Source organism: Odocoileus virginianus, unplaced genomic scaffold, assembly GCF_023699985.2.
Source record: "Odocoileus virginianus isolate 20LAN1187 ecotype Illinois unplaced genomic scaffold, Ovbor_1.2 Unplaced_Contig_3, whole genome shotgun sequence".
NCBI classification, from domain to species: domain Eukaryota; kingdom Metazoa; phylum Chordata; class Mammalia; order Artiodactyla; family Cervidae; genus Odocoileus; species Odocoileus virginianus.
In genome coordinates this window covers 1,524,307-1,538,050 of record NW_027224320.1, presented here as the reverse complement: position 1 = coordinate 1,538,050, position 13,744 = coordinate 1,524,307, and the positions used below count along the sequence as shown (strand labels likewise).

General features: G+C 56.1%; 1 protein-coding gene across 2 annotated transcripts in view; it reads right to left on the bottom strand.

Annotated features, from left to right (window-relative positions):
- Positions 1-8,232: 8,232 nt before the first annotated feature.
- RAB7A (RAB7A, member RAS oncogene family) overlaps positions 8,233-13,744 on the bottom strand; it is a 45,909-nt gene continuing 40,397 nt past the window's right edge. For both annotated transcript variants that reach the window (XM_070463546.1, XM_020881162.2), the window contains exons 4-6: positions 12,482-12,700; positions 11,077-11,205; positions 8,233-9,482 (exon numbers count right to left, since the gene is read on the bottom strand). In XM_070463546.1, coding sequence (XP_070319647.1) covers positions 9,387-9,482; positions 11,077-11,205; positions 12,482-12,700 — 444 coding nt within the window. In that variant the 3' untranslated portion in view covers positions 8,233-9,386. The remainder of the gene's footprint in view (positions 9,483-11,076; positions 11,206-12,481; positions 12,701-13,744) is intronic.

Below are 13,744 nucleotides of genomic sequence, written 5' to 3'. Positions count from 1 at the left end.
GGGTTGCCATGCCCGCCTCCAGGGGATCTTCCCGACCCAGGGATCGAACCAGGTCTCCTGTAGTGGCAGGCGGTCCTTGAGCGCTGGGCTGCCTGGGAAGCCCTCCAGTGTACCATGTACTTGAATGTTTGTACGCACTGTGAAACAGCACAGTCCGTCACCGTACACGGTTCCAGAATTTTGTTTTTTTCCTGATGAGGACTTTTTAAGACCTACCCTCATTGTGAAACTTTATGGAGCCTGTAGTTAAATCCGTTTCACCTGTAACCTGCCTTGACGCCTCAAGCGCATTTTAATCGTTGCTGCATAGAGTCGCGTGTCCTCCCCACAGCGGGAGCCTAGACGACACGCCTGCCCAAGCTGTCCTCCAGGAACCCGGCTTCAGCTGCAGCTGGTGTGAGCTGGGCCGTGGGACCACGGCCCCTCCAGCTGGGCCGGCACAGGTGTCCACAGGGTGACCTTTTGAAGCCGCAGACGCCAGGGTCTGGTTCCACCTGCGCCAGACCCCCGATGGGACGCGATGCACCCACCTTTCCCCGCCACCTCGCCCTGCTTCTTACTCCTGATCCCTTCATGCCCCAGCCCCTTGCCGGCTGGGAGGTTCGTTCTCCTGCCTCCTTGCTTGGCTGCCTTGTGAATAAACCCCCAAACCTCGGCGTCTCAGTGGAGTGTGGCTCGCTCCGCGTCAGGTAAACCAGCTTGGTTCAGTGGCGTCAGCAGCTTTGCAAGATGCAGTTAATTGGGCGTGATGAACCCCAGTCACCATCATGAGCGTTACAGTCCCAGGACCTGGAAGCCTGTGCCTTTCGACCCTTCACCCATGTCACCCCCGCCCCCCATCCTCCACCTGTGGCAACATCCAGTCTGTTCTATGAGTTTGGCTTATTTTTAAAATTTTATTTATGTAATTCATTACATTTTTCACTGCCCCAGTGGGCAGGCGGGATCTTAGCTGCCCAACTGGGGATGGAATCTTGGTTCCCCAACCAGGTGGCCCTGTGGTGGAAACGTGGGAGTCCTAATCACTGGGCCTCCAGGGAAGTCCCCTGCAGAAACCTCATAGTTGAATTTTTTGGAATGCTTTTTCTGTATCATTTGAGATGATCACATTGGGTTTTCATCTTCACCCTATAAATGTCGTGTATTGCATTCTAGGAATAAATTCCACTTGGCCAAAGTGTATAGGCCTTTCAGTATGCTCTAGCAGTTTCCTTTTTCCGGGAAAACAGGCAGAGAAGTGATCCCCTCATAGGACTCAGGTGATGCCCAGGGTAACCTGAGTGGACGTCAGAGCTGGAGGGTCCTCTCATCCCAAAAGGGACCTGGAGTGGGGGGTGAAGCCAGCTCCGTGCTCCTCCGCTGCCCCAGGACAAGATGACCCCCAAACAGCCCTTCCGGGGTGGAGGCATGACTGGGGAGAGAGGGAGGGCACGTTTCTGGGCTGACAGCCGTGCTGGCTTCCCATGCAGACCCCACCTCGGTCGGTGGGCCTTTGCTCCCCTAAAGCTGGGGCTTTATTACACCCCTCACCCCTCCTCCTCCCTGGATTCACCGTTAACCCATGGACTAGACAGGACCCTGAGTGGGGGACGGCATTCCAACTCTGTATCCTTCCCGTGGAGCTCCAGCAAAGTGACGAGTTCCCGGCAACAGGGACTGAGGAAGGAGGGCGGTGGGCCGGGCTGACGCTCGCGTCTCTTCCGGATGCGGGGGAACCCAGCGGTCAGAGGGAAGCCAGGCAGGGCAGCCGCATCAGCTCCGGGCACGCCAGGGCTCCGGCAGCACTGGCTTCCAGCCACACGCTTCTCAGCCCGCGTGAGCAGGCGCATGCGGGGAGAAGGCAGGCACATGCGCTGGGGCCACAAGTAGGAGCCGCTGGAGAATTGGACTTTGCACATTTGAAAATTCTGGTGGGATGCATGTAGGGGCAGTGGACCCAAGAAATACAAGTAGGGGTAGCAGCTAGGGGTGGTGGTCAGGAAAGCTAGTGCGTCGTTGAGGTCCTCAGTTTTTTAAAAATTGTTGAAGCTCATCCTGAGTTTTCGTTGTGCTGGGTCTTTCCTGCCGTGCAGGCTTCTTTCTACTTGGGGCGAGTCGAGGCTTCTCATTGCGGGGGCTTCTCTTGTGGCGGAGCAGACGCTTGTAGGCACCCGGGCTTCAGGAATTGTGGCACGTGAGCCGGTTACTCCGCAGCGTGTGGGATCTTAGTTCCTGGACCAGGGATAGAAACCGTGTTCCCACATCGGCGGGTGGACGCTCAGCCACTGGAGCGCCAGGGAAGCCCCATCACACCTTCTTCATCCGTCTGCCAATGGTCGTTCAGGTGGCGTCCTCCCCTCGGCCGCTGCGAATAGCGCTGCACTGAACGCAGGGGTGCGTCTTTCTGAATCACACTTCTGTTTGGACACATGTGCCCAGGAGTGGGCTTGCTGGGTGGTGTATTAACAGTAGTTGTATTTTTGTTTCCTCAGCAACTCCCATACTGTTTCCACGGTGGCTGCACCAATTTACATTCAGGTCTTGAATCCGTTTTGCGTATATTTTTGTATGTGTCGTTAGAGAAGGTTCGGATTTCTTTTTTTACATACAGCTGTCCGGTTTTGCCAGCGGTGTTTCTTGCAGGGGCCGCTTTCCCCCACTGTGTGGCCTCCCTCCCTTGGTCTAGCGCGGGTGGCCACAGGGGCGGGCATACTTCCGTTTTCTGCCAGTACTGTCGCTGTGTTGATGACCGCAGCGTTGTGCTGGGTTGGCCAAAATGTTCGCTCGTTTCCTTCTGTAAGATAGCTCTGGTAGGACTCAATTCTCTTCAACTTCATTAGAAACGATTTTGTTCCGTTGTATGGTGACAGCTGTTCTATCAGTATGCGTTTTTAAAAATACAAAACTGGTGAATTTTTGTGCAGCCAGTTTAGTATTGAAGATGGTAGGGGAAATAAGCAACATTTTCAGCACAGTGAAAGTGAAGGTAAAAACACAACTGAAGCGCACGGAGAGCTTTGTGCAGTGTACGGACAAAGTGCGGCGACTGACTGTGTCAGAGGCGGTCTGTGACGCTTCCTGCTGGATTCTCGCTGCACGATGCTCCAGGGTTGGATAGATCAGTTGAAGTTGATAGCAATCAAATCGAGACGTTGAGAACTATCAGTGTTTATACCATGTGGGAGATAGCAGATATTCTCAAGTATCCTAATCAAATGTCCTGAATATTCATTGGAAGGACTGATGCTGAAGCTGAAACTGCAATACTTTGGCCACCTGATAAGAAGAGCTGACTCATTGGAAAAGACCCTGATGCTGGGAAAGATTGAGGGCAGGAGAAGAGGATGAGATGGTTGGATGGCATCACTGACTCAATGGACATGAGTTTGCTGGTAAGCTCCAGGAGTTGGTGATGGACAGGGAGGCCTGGCGTGCTGCAGTCCATGGGGTTGCGAAGAGTTGGACACGGCTGAGCAACTGAACTGAACTGAACTGATCCTAATCAAGCCTTGAAAATCATCTGCACCAGCTTGGTTTATGTTCATCACTTTGATGTTTGGGTTCCACATACGTTAAGCAGGAAAAATCTTTTTGACCATATTTCTGCATGTGATTTTCTACTTAAACATGATGAAGTGGGGAGTGAGGGAGTGATGGGAATGGTCTAGAATTAGTGTTTGTGGTTACACAACACTGTGCGGATCCTAAAACTGCTGAACTGTGTACTTTCTGGGTGTGTGTGTGCTATTTTATTCACATTTAAATTGCACCATCAGACACTCAACTTAAGTACCTGCTGGCCCTATGTTCAGATTTTTGAAATAAAGATGGACAGGCAGCTTCAAGGGTGCGATGTATTAAACTGTGCCCAGGATATTAAACAGAGACAATCCAGGACGGGAATAACTGCATACCTTATACATCTGCTGGCAGTGAGTGTAGGGCCAAGCCCAGCACCTGGAGAAGCCTGCTCAGGGCTGACTAGAGGCCCTTGGCTGCTGTCAGAATCCGCCCTTGACCTTCAGACTTGGACAAACCACGGCGTCTGTCCATGTACAAAAGGCCCCGGATTCAGGGCAGATGAGAGCGCAGCATGGGTATTATAAGCTTGGCTCTGGCCGGTCAGGACTGGGGGGCAGGTCTGCAGCCAGTGCGGCTGGCCGGAGGTGGGGCGTGTGCAACTCCAGTCTGGGGTCTGTGGTCACAAGCGCGTCCAGTCTAGAGAGAGAACGCTGAGTGCTTCCTGCAGCTCCCCCCGCCCCTCTAGTTTCCAGACAAGTTCCCGGACGCTCTTCTCAAACGTGAATCACCCCCTTCAAACGAGTGAACCCCCTGGTCTGTGGGAGAGGATGTGGCCTTGCCCGAGAGGGGCCTGGCTTCGCCCGTGGCCTGCGGGAGGCGCCCCACGTCGCCCGTGGCAGGCGTGTCTCTGGTTAGGGTGGGGGCGGCCACACGGGGTGAGAGCGCTGGAGGCTGGCGGGGCAAGTCTGGCAGCGTGGGCCGGGGCCGGGACGAGGGTCTCGCCGGGTCCCGTGTGTTTTGTGAGGGTGCACGTCGTCAGCTCTCCTGGGCGGACGACCAGGCATGAGGGGGCCTCCCCTGGCGCCCCAGCCCCTGCTCTTGGCTGTCAGCTCGTCAGGCCAGGCCCCATCCTGACACGGAGGCTGGGGTGCTCCGGGGGCCGTCATCGGTCACTAACGGAGCCCCAGTAAACACTGGACGCCAGGGCTACTGGGAGCCACTGTGTAGTTGGTCCTTTCATCCTCTTAAACATCGCTTTTCCAGAGAAAAAGCTTGAATTTTGGTGGAGTCCAATTTATTGATTTTTTTTTCCTTTTATAGAATACGGTGTTGGAGCCATGCTTAAGAGCTCTTCACCAAGGCTCAGGGCTTGAGAACTTTTCTGTTTTTTTTGAGAAGTGTCATAGTTTTACAGTTACAGTTTTACAGGTTCTGATTCACTTGGAGCTGACTTTTGTATCAGGCACAAGGCTTAGATGGAGTTTCCCCTCAGGCAGCATGCTGCGAGCTCTGGGCCATCGTGACTCGATGCTGTCTGTGCCGTGAAATGATCACCGCCCGTCGTCGCGTCCGCTGAAGTCTCTGTGATGAGAATGCTCAGGTCCACTCTCCCAGTGACTTCATGCGGATTTATGAGCCAGTCGCCAGGCTCCACATGACCTCCGGGACCGACTCTGTAAAGGCCTTCGTGGCCTTCTGGCCCCTCGCCCTCGGTGCTCACCGCACATGCGGACTCTGGCTCCCGATGTGTTCGCCGCGTCTGTGAACTTGGGTTTTTACTGTTTCATTTCTGTTTCTCTAGATGCCACACGTTCAGGTCATGGGCAAAATCAGGGCAATGCATGTGGAACACACTCATTCACAGGGTGAGAGACTGGATCAGGGTCAGGCCTCAAGGTCAGATTCAAGGTAAAGATCTGGTTTGAGGTTAAGTATGAAATCAACCTAAAATCAGGACAAGACGTGGTCACAGTGGGTGACAGTCATTTCAAGGCCAGGCGGTGTCAGGGTCAGTATCACTGCAACAAATCATGGGTGTTTCTCAAACGGAACTTCCTCTCGTTGGCTGGAACTGAGATGAATGCAGACACACCACCACACACGCGTCTCAATTCACATTCTTACTGGGAGGCAGAGTAAATTCAAAGGATCTAAGGACTATGACAGACAAGAATTTGCATTAGGGCAAACACTCCACATCCCATTCCCTTCAAAAGCACATCTTGCTCCTTATTGCAGCCAACTTGCTTCTCTGAAGAGCACGCGCAGTCTCAGGACTGCGGGAAAAGACACCGCACTAGTGGAGTTCAGTCTCCACCTACTTCTTACTGTGGACAAACCAAATCCAGGTAAGTGTAGCTGTGTGTGTGCGGCGCACAAGATGACGCTGGGCTGACGGGACGTTAGGATGGGTGAGTCCCAGGCTGGAGAGGCAGTTGTCACGGTGGGCTTGAAAGTTGGAATATAACAGGGTCAGATTCAAGGTCATTTCAAGGGGACCATGCTTAGGATGATTTGTCAGTGAGGAGAGGAAACAGGTCTGAGTCAAGGTCAGTTCAAAGTCAAATCTGATTTAAAATCGACTGGCTGTGGCTGGGTTCAAGCTCATTCCAGAGCATGGCAGGCCTGTGCGGGAGCGTGCAGAACGAGCTGTGTTGTAAGCGTGGTCTACCATCTAACATTATCTGAGTAAACGGGCTTTCTCTATGGTTCTTCACACTCATTTTTCAAAGATAATTTTAATAACTTCATTGAAGAAATTTTGATCCAACACATTTTAGTTGTTTAAAGTAAGTCGGTGAGTTTACAGAGCCAGGCAGTCACCGTGGCCCACTCCATCACTCCACACAGCTCCACTGAGCCTGTCTGAAGCCAGGACCCCGCCCCACCCCACTCAGCCCCAGGTCCGCACAGGTCTGACTTGTGTAACTTTGTCTGTTCTGAACACTGCACATGGAATCACACGGTGTGCAGTGTTCCGCGTCCTCCTCCTCTGCTGAGGCGGAGGCCCGTCCGTGCTGCTCATCAGTGTCCTGTTTCTGCACAGTACATCCATTGCACGGACACTTGTGTGACCCCACACTTGCGTATCCATTTGCTAGTGGCGTTGCTTCCATCAGTTCAGGTGACTTGCTCAGCTGTGTCCAATTCTTTGCTTCCATATTTCACCTGTTATGAACAATGCTGCCACGAGCACCGGCAAAGGAGGAGGGTTTGAGCGGGTAGGATTTCTCTTAGATTCACAGGAGTGAAGTTGTTGGGTCATATGCTAAGTGTATGTTTAGCTTCTTAAGAAACTGGCAGATTTTTCCAGCGGGGATTGTACTATTTTCATTCCCACCAGTACTGTGGGGAGGTTCCATTTTCTTGAAGTCCTCATAATGCTTGGTATTGTCTTTTTTGTATTATGGTGACCCTGGTCCATGTGTAGTGAAATTCCTCTGTGTGTTTATGTTTTATTAAATATTTATCGGGCTGCATCGGGTCTGAGCTGTGGCGTGTGGGCTCAGCAGTTGCAGCGCATGGGGTTACTTCCCCGGACGCATGTAGGATCTCAGTTCCCAGATCGGGCATTGAACCCACATCCCCTATACTGGATGGCAGACTCCCCACCACTGGACAACCAGGGAAGTCAAGTTCCTCCATCATGGTTCTAATATACGTGCTGCCGAAGTGAGCATCCATCATGGCTTTAATTGGCATTTTCCTAGTGACTAACAATTTTGAGAACATTTTCTAAATCTTAGAAAATACTTTAAATGTTTTGATAAAATGTTTATGTTAATTCTAGTCTTTTGCCCATTTTATTTTCTTACTATTGAGTCACAAGTTATTATTTTTCATACTGTAGATGCAAGGTCTCCGTAAGATACATGATTTGCAAATAGTTTCTATGTTTGGCTTACCTTTTTATTCTGTCTAAAGGTGACTTTCATACATACATGGTTATAGCACTATTAAACATATATTTTAAAACCAGGGCAGGTCACTGGAAGGATAACCATTGGTTTTGGAGGTGGCTGAGGTCAGAGGGCAAAGTCCGTTTCCCTGTCTTGTTCACGATCATGACCAGAGGGCTACAGCCTGGTTCGTGAAGTGAGCACCACTCGGGGTCCACTCACCGCGGCCCGGCACTGGGCCCCCCACGCCCAGCGCAGGAGGCAGGGCCAGAGCGCAGCGAGCCGTCCTGAGTGTCCGGGGTGTGAGCCCAGAGCAGCCAGAGGAAGCAAACTGCCAGGGGCCTGAGAAGCGCAGCGGGCAGGCCCAAGGCGCGGTCTGCCCGCCTCCAGCCTCCCAGCGGCCGGCACGTGGCCGTCTCTAACACTGGTCCTCGCGGCATCTGCCGGCCCAGGGCGGCGCATCTGTGCTGGAACGTGGGTCCTGCTGCCCAACCCTCCCGTCCTGTCAGGAGTCAGAAACCCAGAACCACGCAAAGGCCATGTGTCAGCGACCACGCAGGCTAAACCACAGCAAACCCACAGGCCGCTCACGGCCCCACCTCTGCACGGACAGCGCGCTCTCCAGCTGGGGTCCCCCCCCCCCCCCCCCCCACTGTGATCAGAAACAGGCTGCACCCACCAGAGGCCATGTGCCATGCTGAGGGGCTGGATGGGGGGAGGCCCGCAGACCGTGCCGCGGTGCCGCTCGAGAGGAAGCGCCGTGAGGGTGACCAGCTGCAGGGCCGCCCCTGAGCCCAGGCCTGGAGGAAAAGACGGGCGAAGACAGATGGTCTTTGTTCTTGGTACATTTTATTGGCATCACGTTCGTCTCTTTACAGAAGAACTTGGCCCACACCCTGGGACGCAGGCCCTGTGAAGCAGGCTACAGTGCGGGGGCGGGGGCGGGGGCGGCCCCGCCAGGAGGTGGGGGCGGGGGCTACACTGGGGAGTGGGGGGCGGCAGGAAGGTGTGCTCGCCGAGGACGCCACACCCCGAGAGGAGCGCCTTCTAGAACAAAGGTACCGTCGCGAAGACAGGTCTGGGAGGGCCTCCTCTCCCTCTTGGACGTGGATGCTAATCTAACAGGGGAGTTTTGAAGTGTGGAGCAGGAAAGAAAAAAAGGGAAAATGAGAGTTTTGTGAAACAGCTGTTTCTCCATTGCACACACCAAAGTATTATGCAAATCACCTCTTGGAAAACAGATACAGACGGGAACTGGACAGTTTCCCCTGGAGAGATGCCAAGCTGTTTGGCTCTGAAGTCTTTGATAAAAGGCGTACATGATTCTCCTGTCTACTGTACAGAATACTGCCTCCTGCTGGACTTCAACTCTTGAAGTGCTGAACACGCTGAGATCCAGACCAGGTTCAGCCCTCCGTCTCTACACCTGCATCACAGGACTTAAACACATAACCCAAGAATTTCTTACACTGATTTATACATTTTAATTGGTTGCATATATTAACATGTACTATAAGATTCTTTTCTACGAAGCATTACATAATAAATGGATACTGTAAAAAGATCTGATTAGTTAAAAGTAACAAGCATTAACAGATACATCATACAAAACTCAGCCTGATCAGACTGGGTGTGAGCCTGTGATGGAGCGCAGGGCACCAGCCTTCCCACGTGGCGGCCTTCACAGGAGGGGGGGTAAAAAGACCACAAGACGGTTAAAAAAATGAGAACTAATTAGACACAGATTAACTGTAAACAGTTCTCTCTCCAGTGGACGAAAGGAAGAAGCTTCCCACGCAGACTCCACCCCGGGCGGGGGTCTGCCGCCGGCCCTGCTGCCGTGGAGCCCGGGGCGGGCGGCGGGTCTGCCGGGCGTGCGCGGGGTCGGCGGTGCTGGACTCTCGGGCAGCGGGGTGAGAGATGACTGTCTGTGTGGAGGGGCTCGTGGGAGAAGGCCTGCGTGTGCTCTGCGCGCCGGCGGCGCCCTCAGCAGCTGCAGCTCTCGGCCGCGGGCTTGCTGCGGTCGCTCTTGTCCAGCTTGATGGGCTCGGGGAACTCGTTGTACAGCTCCACCTCGGTTTCCTGGGCGGGGAGAGATGCGATGACCCCGTGCCCGGGGCCGCCCCGCAGCGGAGCAGCCGGGCGGGCGAGGACGGCTGACGAGAACAGGCTGCCGCCCCCCGCCCGCGGGCGCCCGCTCTGGGGGCTGCTGCCAGCGCCCAACAAAGCCACGGTCTGGGGCCCCGGCCCTCGCCCCCGCGAGCTCGCCCTGCGCGCCCCTCTGGACCCAGGTCTGTTGCTGTCGCTTCCAGGCCTTCGGGAGAGCGCGCCCCCACGGAGGCACACGCAGGGCCTGCCCGGGACAACTCCCTCACCGTGGGGCCCACGGGACAGGGACTGGGGTCATTTCACGGGGACGCGGGCTGAATTAATGTGTTCCCAGCGAGGGGCAGCTTCCTGCTTCCTAGGGAAGAAAATTCACCTGTCCCTTAGACACGGAGCACGCAGGTCGAGGTCCTCCGGGGAACCCGCTCCGATCACAGTGCTGGCCACGCCCAGAACTGCCCTTTTTTAAGGCGCTCTCTCCCTGAGGGGCAAGCGCCTGCGGCAGGCTCTGCTCACAGCTCAGCGCCATCAGGACCTTCCCGCCCCGGAGATGAGCCGGCTCCAGCAGCAGCGGCCTATCCCGCCCGCTGCTTCGAGCCCTAAGCAGCGCTCATCTGCTTTCTGTCTTAGCGGAGGCCTCAGCAGACACTGGGTTCGCTGGCCCCTCGATTGAGGACTTGTGGCCCCGAAACCGACAGAAAATAAGTGTGTCCTTGAGCCACGTGGTCTGTGGAGCCTGTCAGATACCCGCTGCTGACTGCCACTTGTGCAGTTCAGTCAGAACCTCGGGAAGGTGCCTTTATTTTTGGGGGGTGGGGGGTGGGAGAGGACGGAGGGGAAAGAAGTCGCACCTGGAGTACAAGCCTTAGTTTAAATGGATAATGAACCAAACACAGCCAAGCAGACAGACACAGCTGGTGAGGGGACAGCCCGCGCAGGGAGCACGCAGACTGCCGAGGGGCCCCGCCGCCGGGGGGGCAGGCTCCAGCAGAGGGAAGTTCTCCACTGCGGCCACAGGGGCTGAGGAAGGCCCGCCACACACGGCTCACCTCCCAGCTCTGCACACGGCGAGTCCGCGGCGACAGCCCCTCTGCGGAGCGTGGGTGCTGCTCCGGGGGCGCCGCCGCGGTGCCGGAACCGAGGGGCACCACTGTCCCCAGGGACAGCCGGACGGTCTGACGCCCGTGACCCCAGCTCTACGGGCACGAGCGCCCAGGGGGAGAGCACTGCCCTGCTGCCGGGGTCGGAAGAGCCTTCACCGGGCGCGTGCCAGCAAGACGCCCCTGGGGGGGGGGCTGAATAAACAGCAGAAGAAAACGCAGGGGAACCTTCTCCAAGGAATACGGTTCCTAGAGCCTTCGCGGCTAACCTTTATGAGTATCGTTCAGTTTAACTCCAAACAGGAGGAGCGCGCCAAGCAGGGCAGCCCCTCCCGAGGGGCCTCGGTGCCCGTGGAGCTGACTCAGACGACGGGACGGGCCACTCTCCAAGGCCCGCGGGGAGGGGTGCAGGCCGAGGTGGCCAGGCCGGGGCTCCGTCCCCACAGGCGCCAATCGCTGCAGACACCCACCTGCTTGAGCGCGTTCCGGGCGATCGTCTGGAAGGCCTGCTCCACGTTGATGGCCTCCTTGGCGCTGGTCTCGAAGTAGGGAATGTTGTTTTTGCTGTAGCACCAGGCCTGTGCCCGCTTGGTGGCCACCTGAAGGACAGGCAGGGCACAGGTGCCAGGAAGAGCAGGCACCCCACCGGAGGACCCCCGGGACCCGCCCCCGGCCGCTACGCGCCGGCCCCGCCCCGGCCCCGCCCCCAGCCCAAGAGCCAGCCCCGTCCCCGGCCCAGGACTCCTCTCCAGGTCTGCAGCCCCTCCTGTGGCTGCTCAGCACACCCGCCTGGACCCCTGGCCTGATCGCACACCCAGGCCCCAGAGCCCCCAACCCAGCCCTCTCGTTTCCTGACTCCTCCCCACCCCCAACCCGAGCCTGTTTTCAGGCACGAGAGAAGGACTAATTTATTTAGGAGAGAGCTGACTGGTCAAAAATAAAGTCGACTATAAGGAGATCCAACCAGTCCATCCTGAAGGAGATCAGTCCTGGGTGTTCATTGGAAGGATTGATGTTGAAGCTGAAACTCCAATACTTTGGCCACCTCATGCGAAGAGTTGACTCATTGGAAAAGACCCTGATGCTGGGAGGGATTGGGGGCAGGAGGAGAAGGGGATGACAGAGGATGAGATGGCTGGATGGCATCACTGACTCAATGGGCATGAGTTTGAGTAAACTCCAGGAGCTGGTGATGGACAGGGAGGCCTGACATGCTGCGATTCATGGTGTCACAAAGAGTCGGACACGACTGAGCGGACTGAACTGAACTGACTTAGGAAAACTTCATCTACATTCCCCAGAGAAATGCTACTGGAAAGGAAGCCAGAGCAGTTTTACTCAAAGACCAAAGTACCGCCCTCACCTACGGGATCTGGGGAGACCCCCGGAGCGCTAGGACAAGAGCTGAGGGCAACTGAACCCTCCTCCCGGGTCAGAGGCAGAGGTGCCAACAAGCCCAAGTCACAGCCGTGCAGGCGGTGTGGGGGTCTCAACGGGCCTCCTGGGCCCCAATCCCCAAGGGCAGCCGGCTTGGAGATGGTGCACCCCCAGAGCCACAAGGCCAGAAGACCGAGGTACGGGGCCTAGAGGTCAATCCTGGACAGGAACCAGGAGGGCTGGCAGGGGGCCGCTCCAACCCCGCACACCCTCCCCACTCTGCTCCCAAGGAGCCGGGCCCCACCCAAGGGCAGCCAGGTGCCCCCTTATTTATTGTATCCTGCCCCTGCAGGGGCCGCACGCAGACAGAAAGATGGGGTGATCCTTGGGGCATGTGGTTCTTTACCAGTCAAACCTGAACACTGGCACTGCCCCCGGGGCCTCACGCCCCCTTTAAAGGCGGCCCCCACCAAAGACCCCGCCGTCGCCAGCACGCACCTGTCTGTTTTCGAGATCAATCTTGTTTCCCAACACGACGAAGGGGAAGTTCTCGGGGTCCCGGGGACTGGCCTGGATGAGAAACTCATCTCTCCAGCTGTCAAGGGTCTTGAACGTGTTGGGGGCAGTCACGTCGAACACCAGGACGCAGCAGTCGGCGCCTCTGTAGAAGGCCACGCCCAGGGACTGGAACCGCTCCTGTCCAGCCGTGTCCCAGATCTGCCCGAGACACACGGTCACTCCTGGGGGCGCGGCCCAGGACGGGGGGCATGGGGGACACAGGGCCACCCCAAGACGAGCACCTCAGGGCTCAGGGAGTGCACGGAGCACCCTGACCGCCAGCAGCTGAGTGCACGCGCCCAAAGCCCGGAGATGCTCCAAACCGTGGGTCCTGATCCAGGTGGAGGTCACACGGGGAGGCATGTACGGAAAAGCTGCGCCATAACCCTAGGAGTTCTGTACTCGTGGAACTTCCCGTGGGGGATCATCTGTTCAGTCTACGTTTGCTTTTGTTTATTAGGCTATACAGTGAGGCTTGCAGGATTTTAGTTCCCCAACCAGGGACTGAACCTGGGCCCTCAGCAGTGAGAACACAAATCCTAAGTACTAGGAAAGCAGGGAACTCCCAAACTGTACATTTGTTTACATTTACATATTTTACTGTATATAACATTTACCTTTAAAAAAAAACCTATTTTTATTGTATCTCAAGAGACAAAACAGAAGTACTGTGTGAGGAAGGAGAAGGGAGGGAGAGAGAAATGAAGGGAAAGGCAGCGAGGACTCAGCACAGAAGGCAGGTGCTGACCGAAAGCACAGTGGTACTCAGCTCTCAGAGCTTCCCATCATGCACTGCCCTGCCAGGCCGGGATGCAGGGCGCACCTCCTCAATGCCCCAGACCCCAGCGGGGCCCCGGGTCGCCGGGAGGGACAGCCAGTGTTCCCAGGACAGGCCCCAGTGCCAGGGCAGAAGGCACACGGTTACCTCTGCTGACAGCAGTCGCCACCTGCTGGACCCTCTGTCTGTCTGCAGGAAAGCACTCAGCTTCACAAAAGCGCGAGAATCTGAACCATCCTCACAGCCCAAGCAAAAACTATGTCCACAGCACTGGCTGGGACTCAAGGCCTGGGTTTTAGGTCAACATGGAGTGCAGAATGAGCCACCCGTCTCATCTAATGAACCAGCCTCTGCAGGAGGCGGCCCAGACTCCGTGCAGCCAGCCTGGCCTCCTGAGACCTGCAGCACTCGCTAATCTGCCGGGG